Consider the following 26,724-nt stretch of genomic DNA (forward strand, 5'->3'; position numbering starts at 1 on the left):
GTGGATTGTATTCGTCAAATAATTGTAAATTGTCTCTTTAATACACCGATTTATATGCCTAAATTTCTATTGAAGATGTTGAATTTTGTCACATTTACTACGTTCGTGAACAAGATTGTAATATGCAAGTCGTATGGAAAAGTCCGATTGCTATGTCGGATGGCTTAAATATTCTTTTTATGTGTACTGCAGCAACGTATATCTCAGTTCTTTTCTTGTAATTGCTGAATTATTTCTCATGTTACCCATTTTATTGACTTCAATTGTAGAAGGCCTTAATCATTAATTTGTAAATATTCTTTTCTCTTTGTTTTGTCATACAATAATGATTGCTGCAATGACTGTGTCCTGATTCACTAATTCACTATATATTTTTGAAATTTGTAGATAGTTTTATGCAGACATGCATATATCCCTTAGAGGGTGATATATATATATATATATATATATATATATATATATATATATATGAATGTATTACAAAAATATTTCTTTATTGCCCACAAAGGGCTAAACATAGAGGGGATAAACAAGGACAGACAAGGGGATTAATTCGATTAAAATATTAAACGAATACATGTAATTATGCTAGCATAAGTTTCTATATAATCGCCACATAACTATGCATTCTGTTGTAAAACATAATTCGAGATATTTAACTACATATTTCGTTAATTTCACAGAAGTCGTAACGGAAAAAGTAACTCGTACAGGTAAGCTATTGCAAAATGCTTTTTGCGATATCTATCAATCTAAATATATCACAATCTACACTGCGATAAGTTTTTGATAAATTGTAAGCTAAATTGCTGCAAAAATTAGTTTATCTTTTCTTCGTGTAAACACTCGCCGTTCTAGTAAAGTGTCACTATATGTTTTCAAACTGATTTCTGATGGTGAAATAATTGGATTAGTTTTCGTAAATTTATCATTTCAAAATGACTCTTAAATATTCAATTCTAGCTGAATATATTTGATGCTTCTTACTTATATATGGTGTGTAATGTAACTGTTGAGGGTTTATATTTACGTTTGCCTTTCTCTAGAAACACGTTCTGAAGTGGAATCCACAGTTGGTGAGTGAGAGCTTATTTTCGCAATTTCTTGCTTCTGCTTTTCGCTGAGTTTCCTTAGAGATGTCTTCCATTGTAATTCTGGAAAGACAATATTGACTTATTACGAAATATAGTAATAATTAATGAAAGAACGACAGCATTATATCACGTTTGTGCGGTTTATTTTATCACATTTCAATAATATACCTCATCAATTAGCTGGTGTCTTCACTCTAAATTTATATTGCTGAAACTTGTAGTTGATTGAAATCTTGACGTGCGTGTGATTGGTTAGAAAGACATAGTACTTGAAACATCGTTACTCATTTCAAGATACATGCGACCAAGCATTTTATGCAAAAATAATTGCATGGAATTTTTAAAAATTTATTTTCTCCGTGCGATGAAATTTATAATCAAAATCTGTTTGAAATCTTAAAACTATTCAAATAAGGCAAATTTTACAGTTTGGTAATTAAAAAAGTATATTGTTATAGGAGTAGAGATAACGTGTTATATGCATATTTCTGATCTCTCGATAGTGAATGTTAATAATGTTAAATTATTTAACAGATATTGTAACACAGGAGGAGCGCCCAAAAGGTGAGATAGCATCTGTTTCATTAGTCTTAATTTGCTCCTAAATACATTAAAATCTTAACTTTATATATATATATATATATATATATATATATATATAGGGAAAGTAAGAAGAAAAAAGCGAAAATATACAGATAGATAGATATAATTTCCTCTGCATATATGTAAAAAATAATACACAATTAATGCTGTTTTCATGATAGATACTGGTAATTTTATGAAGTTTCACATATCGTTTCCCAAGTATTAGAGTTTATCGCCTTCCTTCCAAAATTATGGAACTGAATATACATAGACACATTCAAACCACTTTGAATTTGTGACAGTATATAATTTGGAATGTTTTTCCAAAAATTTCAAAAGTACTCCTTAATGATAGGAATGCTAAGAATTCTCGATTATTTGCCTCTATATTCTATTTATATTATATCTGTACTTGGTGTAAAAGCTGATAATATTGACTTTCATTCCATATTCAGAACAACCATCTGGGGTCGAAGCCACAGTTGGTAAGTGTCTTCTCACTTGATTCCGTGTCAATTTCAATTTAGCAAATGTTTTATGAATATTAGTCGTAGTATACCATTATTAATTTTGAGATTGATACACATATTTGGAGGTATATTAAAGCCATAGTCGCACAATATATGAATTATTTATATAGGAATTATTGAATTTTCACGTAATATTTGTATATTAAATTATAGTAAGTGATTGATAGAACTGTTTAGTGATCTTTGGTAACATGTAATTGAATCACCTACTTGGTAATATGTAATTGAATGAAGACTCTTTATGAATTGTTTCTTTTACGAAATGGCGGAAGAGATAGTTAACGATTTACGTTTTAAATTTCACAGAAATTATTAGAGAAACCGAAACTCGCATAGGTAAGCACTTTTGCTATGGTAGCACAGTATTATTTTAAATATAATATATACTCTGCGTATATTTTCATGTATAAAACTTCTCGTAAATTCGCGATAAAGTCCTTCGAAACATTTCTAACTTGCTTCAGTGTGTGTCCATTTTTGATCAATTATTTGTAAAGCTTATATCGAATCGATAAATATGATCCGTTAAAATAGAGACTGAACATGTATGGTTACGAAATTAGAATAACATTGTAAGAAATGCCTTATGAAAAAGTTCATAGCTTTTCTGTTATATTGGAAGAAATTTAAACAAACATTTACACTTTAAGTGTTTTCATATTGCGTAATTTAGCAAAGTGCTTATTATGGTTTATTTTAATTACGTTTAGAAAAACCGTCTGATGTTGAATCTACTGTTGGTGAGTCTATTTTGCAATAATTTCACTCGCTTTTAATGACTAGCTTCACTGTCAATTATTAGGTATAGCAGATGTATATTATTGCTAGCTAAACCAATTCATACAAAATACGTATGTATATCATTACACCTCTTATTTACCCACATGCTTTCATCAGTATAATCCCGCATAGAATCAGACACAGAAACATATAAATGTATTGCCCTCTAGTCCTGATTTACAAGAGAAATATTCATATGCTATCTTCCAGAAGCGACGAGCTGTCGAATCATAAATGCTAACCTGAGAATTATCCCAATATAACACGCATCTCTGATCTTAATTATTCATATTTTATGCAGTATCAAGTGGATATTGACTTGTATATCAGGACACCGCATAATGCAGATCTTGCAGAAATAGTTTTGTTTATTTCCATGCGGTTTTACGCTTTGTCTTCATTCCTTTTATATTTGGATAATTTAAAATTTGATAATTAATGGTTGTTGGTGTGAAATTTTTCTTTGTTTGGGTGTAACAGTTAATTATTTTCTTTTCTTTTGACGTCGTCTCAATGTCTGAATCTCATGACAGAGAGTATTATATAACAGCAAGTTAATGCTGAATACGAAAGTATTACGGTGGTAAAATGGACGCATAAAAAGTATATTGAATATTACATTGTCTTTAATGAGAGGATTATTTACTATGACATAAATGTTGCGTCTCAACGTTTCCATAACATACGTCTGATATATATCATAATTTGGAGGAAAACGCCTGGTACACACACCATTATCCCAAAGTTAAATATTACTATAACCAACATGAAATACACCGGCACAAACTCACGTGCACCTATATTCTAACACTACACAACACATTTCTTTCTGTATCTAACAACGAATTTTCCGTTTAATATACTGATTTACATGCTGAATTTTCTTTATGAAGAGTTACATAATTTCAAACTCATTACGAAATAGAATAACAAGTGATATAAGAAGAGCACTGTGCAATAGACGTTTTAAATGTTGTGTTGTTTTATCGCATTTGAATATATTGCGCGTAATTTTTTTCAATTACTGGATGTAAAATTTATATTGTTTTATCTTGTGTTTCAATTAATGCCTGAAGTCCGTGTAATCGATTAGCGAGAGCTATGTTATGAAACGTAGTAACTCTTTTCACAACATTTGTACACGTCTTTTCCTGCTAAAATAGTAATTGCAAGAAAGATTTTTTCATTTTTATCTCCACGCTTCTAATATATTTCAAATAGAGTGAAAATGTAAGACGATTCATAAAATGGGAGTCTTACTAGTTAAACAGCTTTGCAATTAAGTGTTTGTTAATATGTTTGCTGATATGATGTGTAAGTTATATATTGATCAATTCTTGGCATTGAATTTTTATTCCATTCAATTATTTCACAGATATTGTGGCACAGACCGAGCGTCCAAAGGGTGAGAGAGCTTTGCATATATGCACACATATATTCATGCACACATACACACAGATATGTATATATATATATATATAAAATTAAATTAAATAATATTAAATTAAATTGAGTTTTTACCTGTAAATTTGGATTTTTATCTCTAATATTATTATCATAAGTATATATATATATATATATATATATATATATATATATATATATATATATATACATATATATGATTGTATGTATATAGATAGTTATAGATCTCGATTTATGCATATACATATGTATACATTTATATATGTACATATATATATGCATAAATACATTCATATATTTCGTTTTGGGATTTGGTTTGCAAGATTTTTTGTGATTTCGTGTGTTGAAGCATATTCTGTTGTGTCTGGGGAGAGTCATTCTCTTTTAGTGCCATTACACACTCACCGGTAAAATTTCCACTTGTTTCTTTTTTATTTTTCTAAAGCTTTCATTGTGTCTTGCAACCTTTTCAATAGTTTTGACTGTCCGTTATTCATACTGTGTTCTTTTTGTTTGTTTGTGCGCATGTGTGTGGGTTAGTGTGTGTGTGTGTGTGCATACACATCCATGTATGTATGTATACATGTGTGCATGCATGTATGTATGTATGTGTGTGCATATGTATGTATGTATGTATGTATGTATGTACATTTGAATGTATGTTATGTGTTCTGCATATTCATGTGTTTGCGTGTCCGTGTTTGTGTGTTTTTATGTATGTGTGTGTGTGTGCGCGTGCGTGTGTGTGTGTGCATGTGTGTACCTCTGTCTCCTTGTGTGTGCATGTCTGAGTGTGTGTGTTTTGCAACTATGTACTGTGTTTGTATGTATGGATGTGTATCTCCATATGTGTGAACATGTGTCTCCATATACAGCAACTGAAGATGGCATTGTATTTAAATTGATGTAATGATTGCATTGTTCAATTAAATGGAGCTGCTTGAAACGGTCGTATTGCACTAATACTTGACATCCTGTTACTTATTTTGATTTTATTCACCTTACTTCGAGCTGTGCGGATAATACCAGATTGACTTGGTGCTTCAACTTAAGTACCTAATTTAATTGAATCTTAATTATTTCTTATATATATAGTCAATCTGAGAATATAGTGTCCTCTTTAGGGATTATAAAATCCAGAGATCAACTGGTGTTATCGATGATATATTGGGAGAATTCTCTCAATATAAAGGGATAAACAGTCTAATTTACATTTATTAATATAAGGAAATGGAGAAAAAATATTGTGGATACTTATTTTATTTGTATTACAAGAAGAATATAGCAAATAGTTTAATACAAATAAAATTTAAATAAACATACATAAACATAAAATAAGCATAAGAAGTGCCTATTCTTATGCTTATTTTATGTTAAAGTATGTTCATTTAAATTTTATTTGTATTAAACTATTTGCAGAGTTCTTATTGTGATACAAATAAAATAAGTATCCACAATATTTTTTCTTCATTTTCTTATATCGATATATATATATATATATATATCATGAACACATATGGTAAAATAAACACAAATTTTTACATTGTAACGTTTTTGACACTTCGCTGATTATTTTATATCATAGTGGTTAAATCTGAATAGATTTTTACCTTTTAAAATGAGTTTGATCAGACCCATATCAAACACTGCATGCTGTATGAATTTAAGAGGGACTCTTAAGCAATGGAAGCAGCAAGAAATATTTGTTCTATCTATGAAAATGAACATTTAAGTTTCCAGATGCCCCAATGATGGTTTGGCCAACTTCACTTGGGAAATTTTGCTCTTGCAGTTTACCCTCAATCTGGATGAAAAAGTTCTGTCAATATTGAGATCCTGAAAACTGGTTGAGGAAAATCCAAAGCAACCTGCACAAGAATGAGCAAAACGGTTCAATTTAAGTTGCATGTCAATCATAAAATTCCTTCATGTGTCTAAACTTGGTCAGTGGGTCCCTCATCATCTGACTACTCAGCTTAATCAAAGAATTGCCCTTCTCATTGAAGCATAGACTTTCTACCAAACCTTTGCAAAGTAGAATCATCACAAGTGATGAAAAGTGGGTTCTCTATAATCATATGCAATAGAAATGACAATGGTTAACCTGCAATGGAAAAGGAGAATCCATCCCCAAACCAGGACTACACTTGAAAAAAAGTTATGCTGTGTTTAGTGGGATATGAAGGGGGTTGATTATCATGAACTGTAAAACTAAAATGAAAGAGCAGTATTGCTGTCCATTAGAAGCATTGCACAAAAATTTTCAGAAAATGCACCCATCATTGGTTGGTTGTAAAGAGGCATTGCTCTTATACAATAAAGTAAGATCACATATTGTCCAAGTCACTGAGGAAAATATTATGGCACTGAATATGGAAGTTTTGCTTCATCCTCCTGACTCCCCTGACCTTCCTCCATCTGACAATCTTCTTTTCAAATCATTGCAACATTATTTCGGAAAAAAGCAATTTATTAATTGTGAAGAGGTTAAAAATGATATTCTGACTTTCTTTGCTTCAAAACTTGAAGAATTTTATGCCCAAGGGATCCATAATTTGCCCAAATTGATGCGATTAAGTTATCAATAATGAGGGAAAATATCTTGATTAAGTATATCAAGGATGACCAAAGAAGCATTTGTTTCTTTCCCAGCTTGAAATGTGATAGGATTTTCTTTCTGATCTAATATATATGTATGTATGTGTGTGTGAGTGGGTGGATGTATGTATGTACATATGTATGTGTATGCATGTGTGTATGTATTTATTTTTCTTTGAGTTTTATTAAATTCTTAAGAGAGTTAACTCTTTAGTGGCCATATCTAGCCAAAATATTCTACCTGCTTTATGTTCAAACTGGCCAGATTTTACCTCTCACACTTATCCTACAATGTCAACCTAAAAATAAGCTACTCCAGCATCAAAATCTTGAAACTACAAGACTATGCATGATTAATTCAAAACAATGTGAATAAATAAGCATTACTTTTGACAGAGTATCCTGAATGCTAAAGGGTTAAGGCTGGTCACTAATGAAGCAAGACTTTTTTTTAGCTAAGAAAGTTCCTGGTGCTTGTAAAATATGCGGTTTGTTGGTTCAGCTGTTGATGCTCACACCCAAGTATGTGCATCTATCCACCTAAGAAATTTCTGATGGAGAATTTTTGTGTGAATACATGTTGGTTCTGGTATGCTTTTGATGTATACATCAGAACAGTCCTTTCTGCAGATAGCATTGTAAATAGCCTTTGAAACTATACCATGCCTCAAGGGCAGGTAGTATCTCATAGATATTTTGGGGTAGCTGCTGATGAGGTGGGTGATATCCTCCACACTGGTATTGCAGAGCTGGCATTTTTTATCACAATGTGGAGGTTTGGTGGTATCTTTATCCCTATTGTTTATCAGGTATTTAGCAGCTATCTTCTGTTCCTGGACAACAAAGGCATATCCTTCTAAGTGGAATGTAATGTAACGATTATAAGTCCAGGAGAGGCTACTCTTCCTGTCAATGTTGTCCTGTAGCTCATGTTTTTGTATAGATTTATTGGTACATAGCTTAATGCACCTATGATAGTTACTAATGAGAATTCATAGTCAGGGTACAAGAGCTGTAAGCTCTGCATTAACTCATCATAAATGTTTTCTTGTTCCTGGACTTTTGATTGTACATTCACATCCGCGGGGCAGCTGACCTCTACAACAGTGCATGACTTTTATTCCCTGTCCCATTGAACATCAGGTCTATTATGTTTGCACCGAATTGCTGTTTTTATTGGAGTGTTCCATCTGTATTCCTTGTTTTAAAGGAGTGAATACCTACAGGTTCTGACATGCTTTTGATGTATAGGTCAGCGCAAACTTGCAGATAACGTTGTAAATAGTCTTTGTAAATGTACGTACGTATGTACAGACAGACAGATAGATAGATAGATATACAGACAAACAGAAACAGATGCAGATCAAGAAAGAGGCACGGAGGTGAGGGAGAATAGTAGAATTGCCATTGAGAGTTGTAAAGAATAGTGTTGAAATACTTAACGAAGAACAACAAGGTAAGACAACCTCGTATAATGTTTATTACTGACACTTCCGCTTTCTATTAACAGCTGTCTTACTATCTCTCATTCTCCCTTTTCATACTCTCTCTTTGTTTACTATTTACTCTTCTGTCACTCTCTTCCTTATTTTAAAATTTTATCTTTAGAAAAGTCTCTCAATCGTTTTCCCTTTCTCACACTCATTCCCCACATTTTCTTACTCCGTTTTTACCTTCTCTTTTTTCCTCTAACTCTTTTACATTTTATACTACCCACTTTATACTCATTATCTTTCATCAATTTTTCCCGTGTTCTGCTACTCTACTTCTCTCAATATCTCCCACGCACTCTGTTGCTCCACCCATCTTCATCAGTACCACCATCACTCCCTTCATCTTTATTTTCTCTATATTGATTTGCTATCCTCAATTTCCCTTCGCCTAATCGTTGCTGTCATTGCATAATCTCTCTCTCTCTCCTATTGTTCGTCGTCGTCTTTTCTCATTCAGCAATTCTTTTGACTTTATTTAGGCGTTCGTTCAGCCAGTCGGGATGAAGTCGGAAATCTTCATTTTACGGTGATGCGTATTATTACTACAATTATTATTCGTCGTCTTCACATGCACAGATGGCTTCTCTTTTAAGGAAATCATTTATCAACCAGTATCTAGATAAGGAAACTAATAAATCCGATTCAGAGAGGAGCAACAGCTTCATTGCGGCTACAGATGCTGATAGTGCTACAGGAAGATGTTTACCGCAACACTCGCCGTTTCGCTCTCATCTTGCGCCAACAATATCAATACCAACTTCATCACCGACTCAAACATCGCCAGTGCTGACCCCAAATGACAACCATCAAATGCGTTGGCATTGGTCACCCAACAGCCCCTGTCAAACAGTGAATGAACCATTATTCATGTCCGACCAAGAGGAACTAGCGTCCCTTGCAGACGAAATGGATGATGATAACTTCGCGAACCTGGGGACTTTGTCATTTTCAGAAGATGAAGAAGCTCGAAATTCTGCCACTGATATCGTCAAGACAGGTGCTTATCCATGCATATATACATATATGTACGTACGTAGACAAATGATACACATAGATTCGAACAAACCCACCCATCCACATATGCATGTGTTATCTGTCTACCTATGTGTTAGCGGGTGTGTGTATGTATGTGTATATTATATATATATATATATATATATATATATATATATATATACATACATACGTACATACACACACACACACAGATATACACACGTGCAGGTATATAAGTGTTTAAGCGAACATACCTGTATATTTTTATATTTGCGTATGTGCATTATGTAGGCATGCATGTAAATTATACAAAAGGATTTTCAAGTATAAAGTGAAAAAGCTCTCAATACTATACAGAATGTAAAATTGATAGTGCTATATGTAATACCTGTGTGTGTATGTGTATATACGCTTGAACGTGTATATACGCTTGAATGTGTATATATACAAAATGTTTCTTTTACGCCCGTAATAAGTTTTTCATTATATCTTTAGACATTTTGTTTAGAAATAGATTATTTTATGCACATATGTATTTATTTACATCTCTCTCTCTCTCTCTCTCCCTCACATATATACCTGTGTAGATAAATGCACAAAAATAACTTATATATCCTAAAAGAAATTTCTATACCTAATTGAGAAGTATCACTTCCGTAAAAGTATATTTCATACAATGTATGTATGCATGTACGTATGTATTAATGTGTGTGTGTGTGTGCGCGCGCACAAATAACGCATGCACAAATGTGTATTGATAAATGTATGTTTATATAAACATATATATATGTTTATATCTTTACGTTCTGAGTTCAAATTCCGCCGATGTCGACTTTGCCTTTCATCCTTTCGGGGTCGATAAATTAAGTACCAGTTGCGTATTGGGGTCGATCTAATCGACTGACCCCTGCTCCCCCCAAAATTTCGGGCCTTGTACCTCGAGTAGAAAAGGAGAAATGTATCTTTATATATGTCTGGTGTATGTGTGTTGTTCTATAAAAAGCTCTATATAGAATGTACGTTTACGTACACATACGTGCATACATAAAAAAAATCATACATACATATATACATGCATTTAACCTTGTTAACTTTTCTATCAACTTGTTTTTATTATAGTATTGCTAGTTCAATGTATGTAGTCAAGACAGGAATGTATAAGTGCGTGTTCATTCTTTTGCCGAGATACTTTAGTGTTGATATCTTTCAATGTATTTCAAATCGGTAGTTTTTGCTTGGTTCTTGAAGAAATACATAACACCCTCAACGTCCACCTCTGTAAAACAAGCTAATGGAAAACATGCCACCAAAGAATCAAAATCAATACTATCGTCTAATATTGATACCATAACCATAGTTATCATTTTCTACCAGCATAATAACAGTAACTTCATTTGCTTCCAGGATGATGGATGAGGGGGAAAAGTTACACACGTCTAAATTGGGGTTTTACTTTGAAAAATCCAAATGAGAAAAAAAATCATGAAATATAAGTATGGATGGTATACAAATAATGAAAGATAATGATGCAACCTGATGCAGGAGGACTTCCATCTTGAGCCATTCAAAGGCCTCCACAGATATAAACTCACATTGAATGCCAAGGGCAAGATCCCTTTGCAAATGCTGTTGTTAAACTTAGAGCAGTGTCATCTACTCTTGCCATGATTCACCACTTACACTAACTCTTCAAAGTATTTATTCTAAGAGAGCACCTCCTTTCTCTGTCCTTATTCTCCTTTTCACGTGAAACCAGAAGGCTCTACCAAAGAGCAAAGTCTCTGTCCTGAGACCTTTCAACCTTGTCCACCACTCAACTTCTTTCACTATAGTCACCAGACAAAAGAAAATTGGCTTCCCTGCCCAGTTAAAGGAATCATCACAATGGACTCTGCTCATAGCCTGATCCACCCAACATGCAACAGCATCTGTTCAGTACAATTCCAAAAGTCATCAATGACCAGACATTGCGTGCAGAATGGTTTTGTTGCTCTGTGTGAAAACAGGTCTGCCTATAGAGTTGATCTTGAACTGATATAGCCTCTTGCCAGCACTGGCAAGCTAAGGACTTCTAGAAGTTATCCATGAGCCCTTGAACCAATTCATTTTTATCAATACTCAGAGCTTCTTCAAGAGTGTTTTTACTCTTCCCCACTACTAATTCTCTATAAATTGCTGGAGTGGAACATCCACCAATCCTGTTGCCCAGGTGACAGAGGGCTGAGTGCCCGACTTCATTATAAACGTCAGGTGCCCAGATTCACCTTTGGCTACAGCTCCATATGGAAAGATATGCCTCATGGACTGTGACCATATCTATTCATTATCTAGGAACCCATGTTGGTGGCGCAACCTCAGTGTCTACAAATCAGCAGCCATTGCATGCCTAGCCTGCCAGATTGAGGGTGCTGACGAGTGGAATACATCCTTTCTAGAAGTTGAATAGCAGATGTTCCAATCGAATCACATAATAATTGGAGCAAGGCTTAATAGTCAGGTAAACAATACTGGAGGCGCTAATAATTTCTTATATAGGCACAAGGCTAGAAATTTAAGGGGAGGGTGTAATTGACTTGGATAAGGTTAACACATTTCACACAATTCTACCATTGATACTCAATGCAAGGTAGGCTTTGCTGTTGGTCTGAAAACTGAGCTATATCAAATGTTATACTTTGGAAATTTCTGCACCCTAACAGATAACAAGGCCACTCAACTATCATTACCATTTATCATCCATTTTTCCATTTTATCTGATGCTTGAACAAAGTTTACCAAATAACATTTCTTAGTAACTTCTTACTTAGACTCAAGACCAGAAATTTGGTGGGAATGTATCGTTGATTACATTAATCCCAGTAATTAACTGGTACTTTAATTTATCAATCATGGAAGATCAAAAGCCACAGGTTAACCTCAACAGGATTTGAACTCTGAAAGGACCATAACTAAAACCCTCTTGGTTGTACGTCCAATGGTCTAAAAATCTAAAAGTACTGACAATTCATTAAATAATCATGTAGATTGATGGAAAGAATCAAAGGGTTTAGATTATCTGCATTTGATATCTCTGTTTTGAGTTCATATTCTGCTTTAGTTATCTATGTTTTATGTCTCCCACCTACCTATGAGGGTATTGATGAAATATGTACCAGTAATATATTAGTACCCAATTCAATAGATCATACCCGTCTCCTTCCAAGATTGGCAATGTGCCAAATCAAAGGAAACTTTTATTAAATTGCAGCAACAACCATACAGTATCAGTGTCCCAGGCCCTTTCTGTTCCTGAGTATAGAGCCACAAACACTTTTTATTGGTTTTTATCTAGAGGAAGGGGTCTTATTTATTACTTTTGGTAAATCATGAACCTCACATTTTATTTCCCCACCTCCAGTACCTCCAATAAAAATTAGAATAAGAAAAGCAAACAAAACAAAACATAACCTACCTATCTATCTACATACATGTATGCATATATACTTACTAACTTATACTGTACTGGAGTTGATTCCTTCATCTCTGTTGTTCTTCAGCTGTGATAAATCAAAGGCATTCCAGCCATGATCAACTTGTCAAAAACAAGGGATAGTCTGTGCAACTTCGGCAATCTCACACAATTTTTTGAATAGTTATTTTTAGTTTTGTTATTGATATTTACACCTTTTATGATATAAATAAGCAAAAGATATACACACAATAGTAAGGAAAACACTTGCCTTATCAGCCTCAATACATTACTGGTACATACTGAATCTACAACACAGTCACTTGAATAGCTATAAAGAGCAACCAGATCTTTCTTGAATCATACTCCACTGACTTAAAAAAAAAAAAAAACAAGGATACATTAAAGATAACGTGGTACTATATACTCCTAAAAAGGCTGGTCATGACAGGAATGTATTTGATCATAGATCTGTCAAACAGAGTCGTCCTAGAGCTACACAACAACTGTGGCATCATTTGACAGAACATAGAATGAAACTAAATACAGCAGGGCATTTGCTTTCACATTTTCCACACATTGGTTATAAGATTAATTGTTGATATTTGTGGGCTGCCAGTCAAGAATTGAAGTTTCAATTGACTAAACACTCACCCAACAAACATTTCAAACTTTTTGTCTGTATTGCACATCAATATTTTTTGCTTGGCAGAATTTTTTTAAACATCAGATAAACTAATTTGCTGTATTTAGTTACAGTAATTAATAATTTTGCTATGGTTGATTTTGTCTTTCATATTTCTGGAGTTGATTGGCATGAATTTGGTAAATACACCACATATGTGCTGTCCTGTCACTTTGCCTTCTCATTAGTGGTCTTTAGATTCCCAAAGTTAACTTTTCTCATGCTTATTACTTCTATTCATGCCTTCTTGACTCACTCGTTTTTCTTCCTTTCATCCATTATATAGTGCCCACCCCCATTCAAGACTCACATTAATCACTTTTTTGCAGTCCCTCTTCCCTAAAAGATTTTCTCTTAGGAATTTCTGCCTGGCTTATGTTTTCCCAGTAGTTGTTAAACAGGTTCAATTGCATCAATCTCACTGGTTGGCTCTGTAAACACTATGGTCACCAGCCACTTCATCCACATCTAACCATTTAAAAGAAGTCCCAGCTCGACATAGGGTCGGGGCTGGGGATCTTTATCCTCCCTTAAACTTTGTGATTGGTTAAATCAGTAAAGTCAGATTTGATAATATAAGAATCAGTAATGTACTAGATCAGTGCAATTGAGTTCAAAATGCCTTGTACTCTACTCTCTTTTATTCTTTTACTTGTTTCAGTTATTTGACTGCGGCCATGTTGGAGCACCGCCTTTAGTCGAACAAATCGACCCCAGGACTTATTCTTTGTAAGCCTAGTACTTATTCTATCGGTCTCTTTTGCTGAACTGCTAAGTTAGGGGACGTAAACACACCAGTATCAGTTGTCAAGCAATGTTGGGGGGGGGGGGGCAAACAAAGACACACAAACATATACACACACGTATATATATATACATATATATGATGGGCTTCTTTCAGTTTCCGTCTACCAAATCCACTCACAAGGCTTTGGTCGGCCCAAGGCTATAGTAGAAGACACTTGCCCAAGGTGCCACGCAGTGGGACTGAACCCGGAACCAGGTGGTTGGTAAGCAAGCTACTTACCACACAGCCACTCCTGCACCTAGTAGACATTTAGTTACAAACTTTTATGTTCTTAGTTCAAATTCAATTGAGGTCAACTTTGCCTTTCACCCTCCTAGAGTTGATAAAATTCAATACCACTCAAGAACTGGATCAAAAAGATCTTAGAAGGGAATGAACTCTTTGCAAAAAAAGCACCCATGATCAATTTTAGTTCCTCCTAAACTTGGTAGATAGAAGTGAGGGAATTATCTCTGAAAGCTGTTTCTGTCTCTTAACTATAAAAGAATATACAGTGGTTATGTGGTTAAGGCAGAGGTCTACTAAAAACACTACTTGTCATTGTTGCTTAGCCCTATAATCAAAGGTACTCATTATGACCATCCTACCACTTTCCCATGCATAGTGTATCTTTAATATTATATAAATTATTTACAGTTGACAGATATTTGTCCTCATCTTGTTTGTTATTAACACAACATTTCGGCTGATATACTCTCCAGCCTTCATCAGGTGTCTTGGAGAAATTTCGAACCTGGGTTCTCATTCCTTAGGTATTTCTCGATGTTATTATTATTATTATTCAGGTCACTGCCTGGAAATTAAACTCAGAATTTTGGGGTTAGTAGCCTGCGCTCTTAACCACTATGCCATGTGGTATGGTGGTTAAGAGCGCTGGCTACTAACCCCAAGATTCTGAGTTTGATTCCAGGCAGTGACCTGAATAATAACAACAACATCGAAAAATACCTTAGGAATGAGAATCCAGGTTCGAAATTTCCCCAAGACACCTGATGAAGGCTGGAGGGTATATCAGCGAAATGTTGTGTTAACAATAAACAAGATGAGGACAAATATCCGTCAATTGTAAATAATGTACATAATTCCTCCTCTCTTAAATATAGAACTGTATTATTTAAATTGTCTTTACATTTTTAAGACAAAAGAGCATAGTTTGAAGATTTGAATAAAATCAAGTCACCATGTAGATACTTCCTTGTCATTTTCAAATCTTTTTAGCTATTACTGTTTACCGTTGGGCAAGACACATCTTTCTGTTCCTAGTTTGCCTGATTGATAAAAACAAGTTGGAAGGGCATGCAGCTTAATTACTAACCCAACTCATGCAAGTAAAGAAAAATGAGGGCAAATATAAAAAATGGAGTGGGCAAGTGTTAACAATAATAGTTATAAAAGAAAAATTAACTGAGCACATGGGTGCAAGGGGAATAAGAAGTTTGTTTCTTGGCAAACATAATTCCGGATACACTCCCACTTCATGGCTCCTTGCACAATTGCCTTCTACCAAAGTCTCATGAATAGAATTTGGTACATGCAAACTGTGGTTCTGGGTTTCATCCTACAGCATGGCACTTTAAGCAAGTGTCTTCTCCTAGAGATTCAAGTTGCCCTCTGAGTGAAATTTGGTCAATGGAAACTACAAATGCTTGTTAGGTATATATTTGTTTTACATATTTTCCCATGCCAGTAAGATTTGGATGATTATTTATTACTGGGGCATTATTACAGCCATTTCCCTTTCCTGTCAGTCACCTATATCTGTTTTCCAAGTAAAGAATTTTTCATTTCTCAAAAGTAGAGCTGCAGGATGATTTATGTCAATATAATTTCAATTTTGTTGGAGTGAATATAAGTGAAATAATACCAAGGATTGGACTGTGTGAGTGGGCAGGGGAAAATTCCATAAGATTATGAGGGGAAATGGTTAGATGGGATTGAGGTAATGGAAGGTGAGAGGTATAAGAGTGGTTCAAGAGGAGGGTTGTTGAATATGCGAGGATATTGGGAGTGAGAGGAGATGAAAGAGGTGTTAAGGATGGAATATAGCAGAGAAGAGTGAAAATGGCTGGAGGAATATATAATGAGGCAAGGAAGTGGCTCTGGGGTGGGAGGAAAGAGGAAGGTAATGAAAGGGAGGGGGAATGTCTATAGTATGTGCCTATTTTTCTCTCTAGATGGCTGCCGGATAATATCAGAGATAAAGAGGTGATAAGTGTTAGGGAATGAGATGTGAAGGAAGATTGACAAGGCTGTGGGGCACAACTTCACATGTACACACATTTACCAAGGTGGTTTTATGATATTGATTTGTGTTGTGATGGACAGGTTTTCTCAAGTGCAGCAAGGTGCCAGATATCTCATTCCTTAGTCATTTCCGCCTTAAGGCTCAGCATCTTGAGATCAGCTCTCAATACTTTTCCCATGTCTTCATGGATTTCCGTCTTCCACAAGTTCCATCCACTTTAAGTGACTTTATGCAACTATCCTTGTCCATATGCATCACAAGACCAAATCAATGCAGTTTTCTTTCTTGCATTTAATTCCTCTTATACCTGACTTTTCTCTCAATATACTAGCACTGTCATACATGTACACTGACATTGCACGTCTAAAGGAGCATACTAGTTTCATCTCTCTCTAGTCTTCACATATCTAGTGCACTCAGGGCCCACATCTCAATACCATATAACATAATTCGTACACAAGCATCATACAATCATTCTTTCACTTGGAGAGTGAGAGACCCTTAGTTGCCAACAGCACTAAAAGTTCTCTGAATTTTTTTCCATCCTATTCTTAATCTAGTAATTACACTTTTGGAACATCCTTCTCCACTGTTACTTAGACCACCTAGGTAATAAAAATTATCTACACCCTCTAAAGATCTTCTGGGGCATATGAGGAAATCATGCATTTTCTACACACAAACACTTTCTCTCAAAGTTCATGTGGTTCTACAGCACCTCTTTTATCCATAGGCCCTTTGATTTCAAGTTTTGCTTCCATACCTATAATTTCTTTTCTAGTCAGTTTCAGATTCTTCTATGAGAGCAAGATCATCAGCATATAGTAGTTCTCATGGGAATCCAGACTTAAATTCCTCTGTTATGGCCTGGAGGACAATGGTGAAGAGGGAGGGGCTGAGAACTGAGCCTTGGTGAACTCCTACCTGTACACTAAATTCATCACTACAAATGTCTAACTCTTAACTTATTCCTGTACAACTTTCACAATCCTAACATCCTCAGAGACCACCATATCACTGAGTAAGGTACTCTCTTGAAGTTTTTTTTTGCAGATCAACAAATGACAAGTATAACAGGTTATTCTTAGCTAAATTCTTCTCTTGCAGTTGCTTGACTATGAAGATAGTGTCAGAAGTCCTTCTCTCCTGCACAAAGCCAAACTCATTTAATCTAGCACAACTTTCATCACCTGGTCCAGCAATTTGATATCTCTACTTCTATCTAAGGCATCTCCCTTACTCTTGTAGCAGATGACAATGATGCTGCTATTTCAGTCATTGGTGGGTAGTCATGCCTTCCTGAATAACTTTATTAACTATACAGGTGACTAGACTGTATCCTACACCACCAGATATTTTAAGCAGTAACTCCTGATGGACCAGGGGCTTTCTGTCTTCATATCTTTAATTGCCTTACTTATCACACTGCTGTCAATTAGGGTATCTGGTGCTTCTGTTGATTTCACATAGAGGAGACACCCTTTCTTTCTCCACATTTAATAGGCTTTCATTTCTGAATCACTAAGTGCAAGCATATCATTATCCATTCATACACACTGTCAGTAGTCCTGAACACCTCAAGTCGCTGATCTTCATACTGTAAGACAATGGCAAACCCTTTCTTTCTGCTCCTGCCCTAGCCAGATAAACCTGTTACCAAGTTTCCCTTTTAGCTACCTGATATGGTTTTTTTTGCTACCTCCAACTTTCCACTTTTTCCAGACCCATTTCTTCTTTTTTGTGGCCCTATCAACCTCACTATTCCACCACCGTGCCACCCTTAGTCTGGCAGCAGATTTGCTGCAGCCACAGATTGTCATCCATATTAGGTTATTCTATAAGAACTTCCAAGTTGTCTTCTCTGTTATGTCTTTATCTCTTCCTCTTTTTCATCAAATGTTTCATTTAGAACATCACTAAAACTCTAGCTTGAAAGATCCTTCAGCTTCCAGAACCTTTTCCATATTGGTTTATCTCTCTAGGCCCTTCTAGCCATAAGTCACTAACCACTAACCTATGAAGAGTTGTACATTCTTCTCCCGAGAAGGACTTTGCATCTGTTTCTGGTGAGAATGTAGTCAATCTCGCTTGTGTACTCACCAGATTGATAGGTGATCAGATGGCTGGCAGGTTTCCTGAAATCAGTATTGCAAATCAAGCAAGTCATTTGCATCAGAAAACTCCAGCAGCCTTGTTCCCTCATTTCTAGAACCAAGGCTGTAACTGCCATGAAATCTATCAAAGAGCTTCCCAACATGACCACTGAAGTGAATGATAATGTTGTCTTTTGTTGAAGAACAAAACCAGTTATCTGAGGTTTTAAGGAATAGTTCTATTAATCTCCTGTTTGAGTGTTTAAGTTACTGGATTTCTGGATCAGTAGTAGCTGAGCCCTAAGTTAACCCTGGTTGAACAGGCATACAAAATGATCAAGGGAGTTACAGCTAATATCATTGTCATTTTGTAATCTTCCCTTTTCAAGGTAGTAGAGTGTGATTTGAGGAAATTTGGTTCCTAGTAAGTCAAATGACTATGCAAATTCCCTCATGGCTTAGTTTGAGTACTGTATGTTTTCTAATTACATCTAACTTTGCTTGCCCTTCTTACCAAATATTACTTTGCAGTACTACTCTATTTTAGCCAATACTATAGATATGATGTTTTGTAGGGAATTACACTCCAAATACCACCTTCCTTTACAGAACCAGCATCTTATCCAGATCGAGTACCATTTGATGGGCAATATTATGGAAATGAGCGAGTCAATTTTGAAGTGACTTCAGCTGATAAAGTCAAACAGGGACGTTCCTCATTTGTGGTAAGTTAGCCCTTTTTTGTCATTGATATTTCTCAACTTTTGACGTTTTATCTCCCTTTGGTTTTATTACTGGAGAATCCCTTGTAGTCAAGGAAGAATCCATCTGTTAGCAGAAGTATGTGATCTATGAGCTGGAATAGTATGTTGTCCATTAACGGTAACATACAGCTCTTATCCAAAGCTAAAGATGAATCTAACTTCGAGGTAAGAAAGACAACTGGTGGTGTCTTTTCTGACATTCACCAGCAACAATTGTGGTAATGTAGAATAAAAAGCTAATAATTGATTTTCTCATGATCAAATGCACCAATATAAAAACATCTGCATGTTCACTCAACATACTAAAAATAGCAGCTAAATTTCCTTTTGTTTCCTAGGTGGGATAGTGTAATTTGAAGGAAATTTGGCTGCTACTTCTAGCAGCCAAATTTCCTTCAAATTACAGTCTAGCAGGTCAGGTAACCTCCTAAAATTTTCCTTGTTAAAGCTTTGTAAGGTTGGTTATGTACAAGAACATAAAATGATTTGGTCAATGAAAATTGTGCAATTTCAGTCTATCAGCATCAGTGCTAACAGTATTATTGGGAATCCAAACTACTTAGAGACAACTTATCTAGGATAACTAGTACTGGAAGCTCAACTATTACCATGTACACACTTATCTCTATTTTCTGATACAATCATAGCAACTCTGAAGAACTTTTCTCCATTTCTGAAATATATTCAGAAGAATTTGCTAATTTTTTCCACTTAAAAGAAGTCCAGACTGCCAGTAGTCTAATAAAGATCATAAATACTCTTGAACAATTCATGATGGAAATTCAGTAGAATTAAAGAGCCCTGCTTAATGCTATACAATATAGTCTCATCCCTCTACATTTTAAATTCAAAATGTATCAAGGTTCAACATCATTTAATGTCTGTTTTCCATGCTGGCATGGGTTGATGGTTTGACTGAAAACTGGTAAACCAGGGAGCTGCACCAAGTTCTGATCTGATTTGGCAAAGTTTCTATGGCTGGATGCCCTTCCTAATGCCAACCACTCCAAGAGAGTAGTAGGTGTTTTTTCATGTGCTACTGGCACAGGTACCATTGACCTGACACCAGCATCAGCCACAACTACAGTCTCACTTGGCTTGACGGGTCTACACAAGCATGGTATATTGCCAAAGGTCTTGGTCACCTGTCACTGCTTCCATGAGGCCCAAAGCTCCAGCAGTGCTTTTTACATGCCAGTTAGATAGCACTGGCATCAGCCACAGCAACGGTCTCACTTGGTTTGACAGGTCTTCTCAAGCATGGTATATCTCCAAAGCTCTCGGTCACTTATCATTGCCTCTATGAGGCCCAACATTTGAAGATCGTGCTTCACCACCTTGTCCTATGATGTCCTGGGTCTACCTCATCTACAGGTTATAAGGTTGATAATACTTTTTAATGGTTCAATGCAGAGGAAGGACAACTCATGACCCCTTGTACAACTTGAGACTAATTGGAATAAGAAAGCCTCAGACTGAACTAGGCTCAAGCCACCCAAAGACCAGGTGGTAGGTCAAGTCAACTATCCCAAAACAGATACAGTCCTTGACAGGAGCTTTCACATTTCCTTTCAACCAAAGTAACTGGCACTCCATCAGTGAGGGTTCTAGTTGAGCCTGCTTGTGAAATTAACATGCAAGTGGCTGAGCATAGTTCTTAGGGAGATTCAGCATAACTCAGAATGTGACAAGGCTGGCCCTTTGAATTACAGGTACAACTCATTTTTGCCAGCTGAATTGGTTGGAGCAACATGAAATAAAGTGTCTTCCACAAGGACACAAAATGTCACCAGGAATTGAACTCTTGACCTTATAATCAAGAGCCAAGTACCCTAACCACTAACTCACATTCCTTCACTACTAAAGTATATACACAGTATTCACTAAGGTACCATGCAATGAGATTAAACTCAAAACTATATGATTGTATATATCTAATTGAGTAAGATAGACAATACCCCTCCCCTACAAAAACTGGCCTTGAGACTTAAGTAAGAACCTAATATTTTGCAAGGATGGCAGCAATGATTCAGATATTTGATAATTTAACTGCTTCTTTTTGTTTCAATTATAGATGTACACAGTGCTAATCAGCAAGAACTCTGGGATTGATAAAATGCCAACCATGATAGAGAAACGTTACTCTGATTTTGCAAAGCTTCACCACAGGTTGAAAAAGAAGATTCCCCATAAGATGGAAGACATTTTCTTCCCTAAAAAACTTCTAACAGGTAACTTCACTAGTGAGACAATTGCTCGTCGTAGCAGAGCATTCGAACAGTATCTCACTCACATTTTCTCTATTTCTGAAATACGATATTCAGAAGAATTTGCTAATTTTTTCTACCTAAAAGAACTGCAGACTGCCTATAGCCTAATAAATGACCATAAATACTCTCAAGCAATTCCTTTGATGGAAAAGTATCTTCCCATCCAAGAGAAGGTACATTCAGATGTTCACCCAGATGTCATGCTGACCTTATGTGCAATAGCTGCTTGTTACCATCAACTGGACCGACCTTATATGGCTCATCGGTATGCAGAGACAGCACTCAACTGCATGCAAAACTTTGACATTGTAGACAATACCATCTATGTTGCTCTTCTACAGCTCTCCATTCGGGTGTGCTGGACTTTAGGTAAAGACAAAAGGAATATGGAAGCACAACTTCAGAATCTCCACAAACAGGGTGTTGTTACAGAAAACACTTGCTCTTTAATGGACATAGTCAAATCACGAATTAGGAAAAGCTACTAGAAAAGAAAAATATCAAATTAAGTATAGATTAATTAAATTTCCCCTTTAAAATTTTATGCAGGAAAATGATTTGATTTTAAATTTAATTTAGCTTTGCTTTTTAAGCATTGAAGCCCCAAATGAAAAGATCTAACCAGCTTGCTCTATACAAGTATGTTCACTTATAAAAAAGAAACATTAAAATATAGAATGCAACTGAGTCATTCAAAACACCTGAAGAAAAATGTGAACAATAATACACAAATAAAAAAAAATAAAGTAAGTAAATAATACTGTTTGAATTTTGTTTCCTTAGCTGAGCTGGTTGTGCAAGTTGTCTATAGAGGAAGGAGCAGCAGATCCCTTCTACTGACTTAGCTGTGACTCAATGAATTACTTACTAGACTTACACAAATACAAACCCTACTGCTGCCAATGTATTGTGAACATTAGTGTACACAGTACTTTCCATGCCTTAAAAAAAAATTCATGCAAAAACCAAGTTTTTGTAAATAAATAAAAAACAGCACTCCATTTCAGAATTTTTTTGTTTATAATCTAGCCAGAGAAACTGGTGGTGATGGTGGTGGGGAGGGTGTCTTCTGATCAGAGACCTGATCAAATGTTTTCAACAGACTAGACTCCAGGTCGTTTACCAAATTTAATTAAAAAAGCATTAGTTGACCCAAAGCTATGATAGAAGACATTTGCTCAAGGTACTGTGCAGCGGGATTGCATTGAAACCATACAACTGCAGAGTGACTATAATCACACAATCATATCTACTTCCTATATAGTGAAATGTAAGAGATTTGTTTGGCTAGTTGATTGGAGTTTTATTTATTATTTTCTTTTTACCAGCAATGTTGAAACATGCAAATTTGAAGATGGTGAAGGTGAAAAATTGTTAGCCTGCTCACTGAAGGGTCAATAATTAATACCCTGTCACTGTACTGTGTATGTGTTGCTTGTAGACTCAGTAATAAGTCACTGTAGATAAAGAAAGTTCAGCACACCACAGGTATGAGGATAGTCTTGTAGTGATGGGTTAATAAAAAAAAAGTTAAAATTAAAATTTAAAAAAAAAATGTGGGAAAACCTGCCTGTCTAGCTAAAGCGAAATGTGTCTCAACTGCTTAATATTTGCCTGGGAGAAAAAGGAGATGCAAAAAAGGAGGAAAATCCAAATAAATCTGGGATAAACAGCAGTATGTTGCAAATATTCTGGTAAATGGTGTAAAATTAAATAAAAGGTCTCATGTAAGATGTGTTACAATTTTCTTTTTGTATGAAAAAAAAAAAAAAATCAATTTTCGACACTATAAAAAATACAAACACACCAACAAATTTGGCATTTCAAAAGAGTTAAGGCTTGTCTAGAAAACTGAATGTTGAGCCCAACCAGCCAAAGAATCAATAGTTCAAGACAACGAGAAAGTCACTACATGCTTCCTTGACCGGCTAGAAATAGTAGCCAAATCTGAAATTACATTAAGATCTGCACGTTTCCCATTCAAACTGACTAGAATCAGCCTCTCACACCTACCATACAATGTTATTCTAAAAATATACAATCATGTTATTGAAATCTCAAAACTACAAGATAATGCATGATAAATTCAAACCATTTGAATAAATAAGCATATGTCTGACAGAGTAATCTGAATTAAAAAGAATTTTTTAAAAAGACAGAAGAAAATACATCTAGACCTGAATAAACAAACATGAGAAAAAGACTATTAGTAGTTCATATTCCATTATTAGCACTGTTGTGTTTATAATCAAAATCTTATGCCAAACTTCAATTATGTTGTTCACTACGTAATGTTTGGACCCAATTAAAAAGATAAAAATCAAACACTAATTGGTTTGCAAAATAAATGAAATTACTATATTGAAAGAAATTTATTCCAAGTTATTATTTTTTTGCTGTATATACATACACTAGAAGTAAAATTAGAAAATAAAAATAATTTTTAGAAAAATTGTTATTAAAGCAATTGATATGCATGCCAAGTAGGTTGTACAAAAATATATATATATATATATATATATATATACACATACACACACATACATATATATATATGTAGCACTTTAATTCCTTCATAATCCAAGTCCAGTGTCTACTTCACTTCCATTTATGTATACATACATTAAAAAAGAAAAAAATACACCATGCAGCTGAGTAATACTGAAAGTATGTACATTTTGTCCTCAATATTGGTTTGAATTAAGAACTTAAAGAACAAGAAACACTAAATTAGAAGTGCCATTATTACAAGATTGCATAAATAGCTTACAGCTATAAAACAAAATTCTCTCTCACTCACGCAAGTGAACTTCAGGTTAGTTAAAATATGGTCTGTGACATAATTTGACTTCTAAAGATAAATTCATTGCATTTACTAGAGATAAAAATTCTTCTTTATGGGATAAAATGTTCAAAAACACCATATCTGCTCAGTGTCTCTCTAACAGATGTTTCTGACTTTTTAACCTTCTTTAGTAGGAGGTACTGAAGAAAGGCAATCCTAAAACCATAGCTTTATCTTAGAGCAGACAATATTAGTGACTGGTTGTGCTCGCAGATTGCCTGGTCAAAATATACAAGTACCAATGCAATGCAGTGATGAGGAATACACAAAGTGAAAGGAAGTCCATTAGAGAGAGAGAGAGAGAGAGAGAAAGAGAGCGAAAAGATATGGTGTTTTTACACCCTTTGCCATAAGCGAGAATTTTTTCCTCATGGTAACTGCAGTGAATTTGCTCTTAGACGTATGTCACAAATATATTTTCACTAACCTAAAGTTAATTTATTTATCATCACTGATACTATTACATATTTGTGTGTGTGTGTGTGTGTGTCTATTCCTGAAACAAACAAGCTTTATTCATAACATAGCTAAATTAGAAACTAACGAAATAAATGTAGAAGGACCTTACTTTTTGACAGAACTGTCATGGATAAAATAATCTAATAGGAAAAATAATTTTTATTTTAAACTACAATTTAGAAAAGAAAAAAAAAAAGGAAAACGAAACTGGCATGCAGTTATTTGCTTAAATACTTGGATTCATGGAGGTGACCATTTTAATTGGTATTTGTTAGACTAGGTACTGAAGGCTGATACTCAAAGTTCATGATTATCATCCACAACATAAAACCCAACACAATCATTATAAGGAGCTTTGTAATCCAAGACATGCCAGCTTTAGCAGGAACAGCAGATGAGGAGACTCCTGGTTCACGCAAACTATGGAGAAAATGTAAATAAATATATACAAATTAATGAACAAAGTTAAGCAGGAAACAACAAATATGTAGTAAATATATTTTATAAAACATTTTAAATGAGTAGTTAAAATACTAAATCATTCCACCTGCTAGTAATGACAGCTAAATCCCCTTCAAATGAAGCCTCACCATCTTAAAGAGAGATATAGTAAAAAGGATTTTGCTCAGAGGTTTGATCAATCAGGGAAATGTTGGGCTAAAAACTATGTTGGGAGGAATTATTCTCATTAAACCCAATCATTATGCTGCAAAGCATATTAAGTACAAAAAGATCAACAATTGTTGCGCTCTGACTGAATCCATTTTCTGGTTATCGTTGAAATTAACAACACAATCTAATGAAGGCACCTTTATATAGTCACTCAACTTTCTAGAAGCAGCAACTAATGTTTAAATCATATCCTGCAGTTGAGATAGACTTTGCCTTTCATCCTTTCAGGGTTGATAAATTAAGTACTAGCCAAGCACTAGGGTCAATATAATCAACTTACTCCTTCTCATGAAAATTCAGTCTCTGTTCCTATTGCAGAAAGGATTATAATTATTTTGAAAACCTAGCAGCATTTTGTGTCTTAACATTCTGAGTTCAAACTGCTGCTGAGGTTGACTTTACCTTTCATGGTTGATAAAATAAGTACCAGTTAAGTACTGGGATTGATGTAATTGACTTACCCCTTCCCCTGAAATTGCTGGCCTTGTGCCAAAATTTATTATTGTTGACCCACATGACTTGCTTCACTCACCCCACTCCTCCTCCCCTCCTCCTTTTTTGTTATTGCAGCATGGAGAAGGGTAGGGCAGTAGTATGGCTGTCACAACAGACAATATCTGTATCTCACTCACATGCACACACAAACTCCAAACCCCTATTTTTTGGCTACCCACCTCCCTTTTTCATTATATCATAGCTCTTCCTTTAAACATATTCCTTTATTTTTTTTTTATTTGTTTCAGTCATTTGACTGCGGGCATGCTGGGGCATCACCTTTAGTTGAGCAAATCGACCCCAGGACTTTGTAAGCCTAGTACTTATTCTATCGGTCTCTCTTGCTGAACCGCTAAGTTACAGGGACATAAACACACCAGCATCGGTTGTCAAGCGATGTTGGGGGGACAAACACAGACACACAAACATACATACATAT

At 35.0% G+C, this 26,724-nt stretch overlaps 3 protein-coding genes across 4 annotated transcripts in view; 2 read left to right on the plus strand and 1 right to left on the minus strand.

The window, feature by feature from the left end:
- The window catches only part of LOC106882372 (probable serine/threonine-protein kinase kinX), a 34,633-nt gene extending 28,786 nt beyond the window's left edge, over positions 1-5,847 (plus strand). Inside the window, exons 36-43 of the mRNA XM_052974958.1 lie at positions 684-713; positions 1,047-1,076; positions 1,629-1,658; positions 2,135-2,164; positions 2,516-2,545; positions 2,920-2,949; positions 4,365-4,394; positions 5,834-5,847. Of these exons, the coding sequence (XP_052830918.1) occupies positions 684-713; positions 1,047-1,076; positions 1,629-1,658; positions 2,135-2,164; positions 2,516-2,545; positions 2,920-2,949; positions 4,365-4,394; positions 5,834-5,847 (224 nt within the window). The remainder of the gene's footprint in view (positions 1-683; positions 714-1,046; positions 1,077-1,628; positions 1,659-2,134; positions 2,165-2,515; positions 2,546-2,919; positions 2,950-4,364; positions 4,395-5,833) is intronic.
- Positions 5,848-7,757: 1,910 nt separating this feature from the next.
- On the plus strand, positions 7,758-23,545 carry LOC106882374 (sorting nexin-20). 2 transcript variants are annotated; one of them, XM_014933033.2, is made up of 4 exons: positions 7,758-8,468; positions 8,985-9,502; positions 19,390-19,505; positions 21,619-23,545. In XM_014933033.2, exons 2-4 carry the CDS (start codon positions 9,082-9,084, stop codon positions 22,300-22,302), a joined length of 1,221 nt encoding a protein of 406 aa, XP_014788519.1. In that variant the 5' UTR covers positions 7,758-8,468; positions 8,985-9,081; the 3' UTR covers positions 22,303-23,545. The 2 variants fall into 2 exon arrangements, with proteins under 2 accessions (XP_014788519.1, XP_014788518.1); XM_014933032.2 differs by lacking the exon at positions 7,758-8,468 and having other exon boundaries at positions 8,538-9,502.
- Positions 23,546-24,145: 600 nt separating this feature from the next.
- LOC106882375 (huntingtin-associated protein 1) overlaps positions 24,146-26,724 on the minus strand; it is a 52,635-nt gene continuing 50,056 nt past the window's right edge. Inside the window, exon 8 of the mRNA XM_014933034.2 lies at positions 24,146-25,538. Within this exon, the coding sequence (XP_014788520.2) occupies positions 25,376-25,538 (163 nt within the window). The 3' untranslated portion in view covers positions 24,146-25,375. The remainder of the gene's footprint in view (positions 25,539-26,724) is intronic.

This window comes from Octopus bimaculoides, chromosome 20 (assembly GCF_001194135.2).
Source record: "Octopus bimaculoides isolate UCB-OBI-ISO-001 chromosome 20, ASM119413v2, whole genome shotgun sequence".
In the NCBI taxonomy this organism is placed as follows: Eukaryota; Metazoa; Mollusca; class Cephalopoda; order Octopoda; family Octopodidae; genus Octopus; species Octopus bimaculoides.

Excerpts from the sequence above, each read along its gene's own strand:
- LOC106882374 (XM_014933033.2), top strand. The coding sequence starts at position 9,082 with ATGGCTTCTCTTTTAAGGAAATCATTTATCAACCAGTATCTAGATAAG. Across the intron at positions 9,503-19,389 it reads CACTGATATCGTCAAGACAG|AACCAGCATCTTATCCAGAT; the intron begins GTGCTTATCCAT and ends CTTCCTTTACAG. Across the intron at positions 19,506-21,618 it reads AGGGACGTTCCTCATTTGTG|ATGTACACAGTGCTAATCAG; the intron begins GTAAGTTAGCCC and ends TTTCAATTATAG.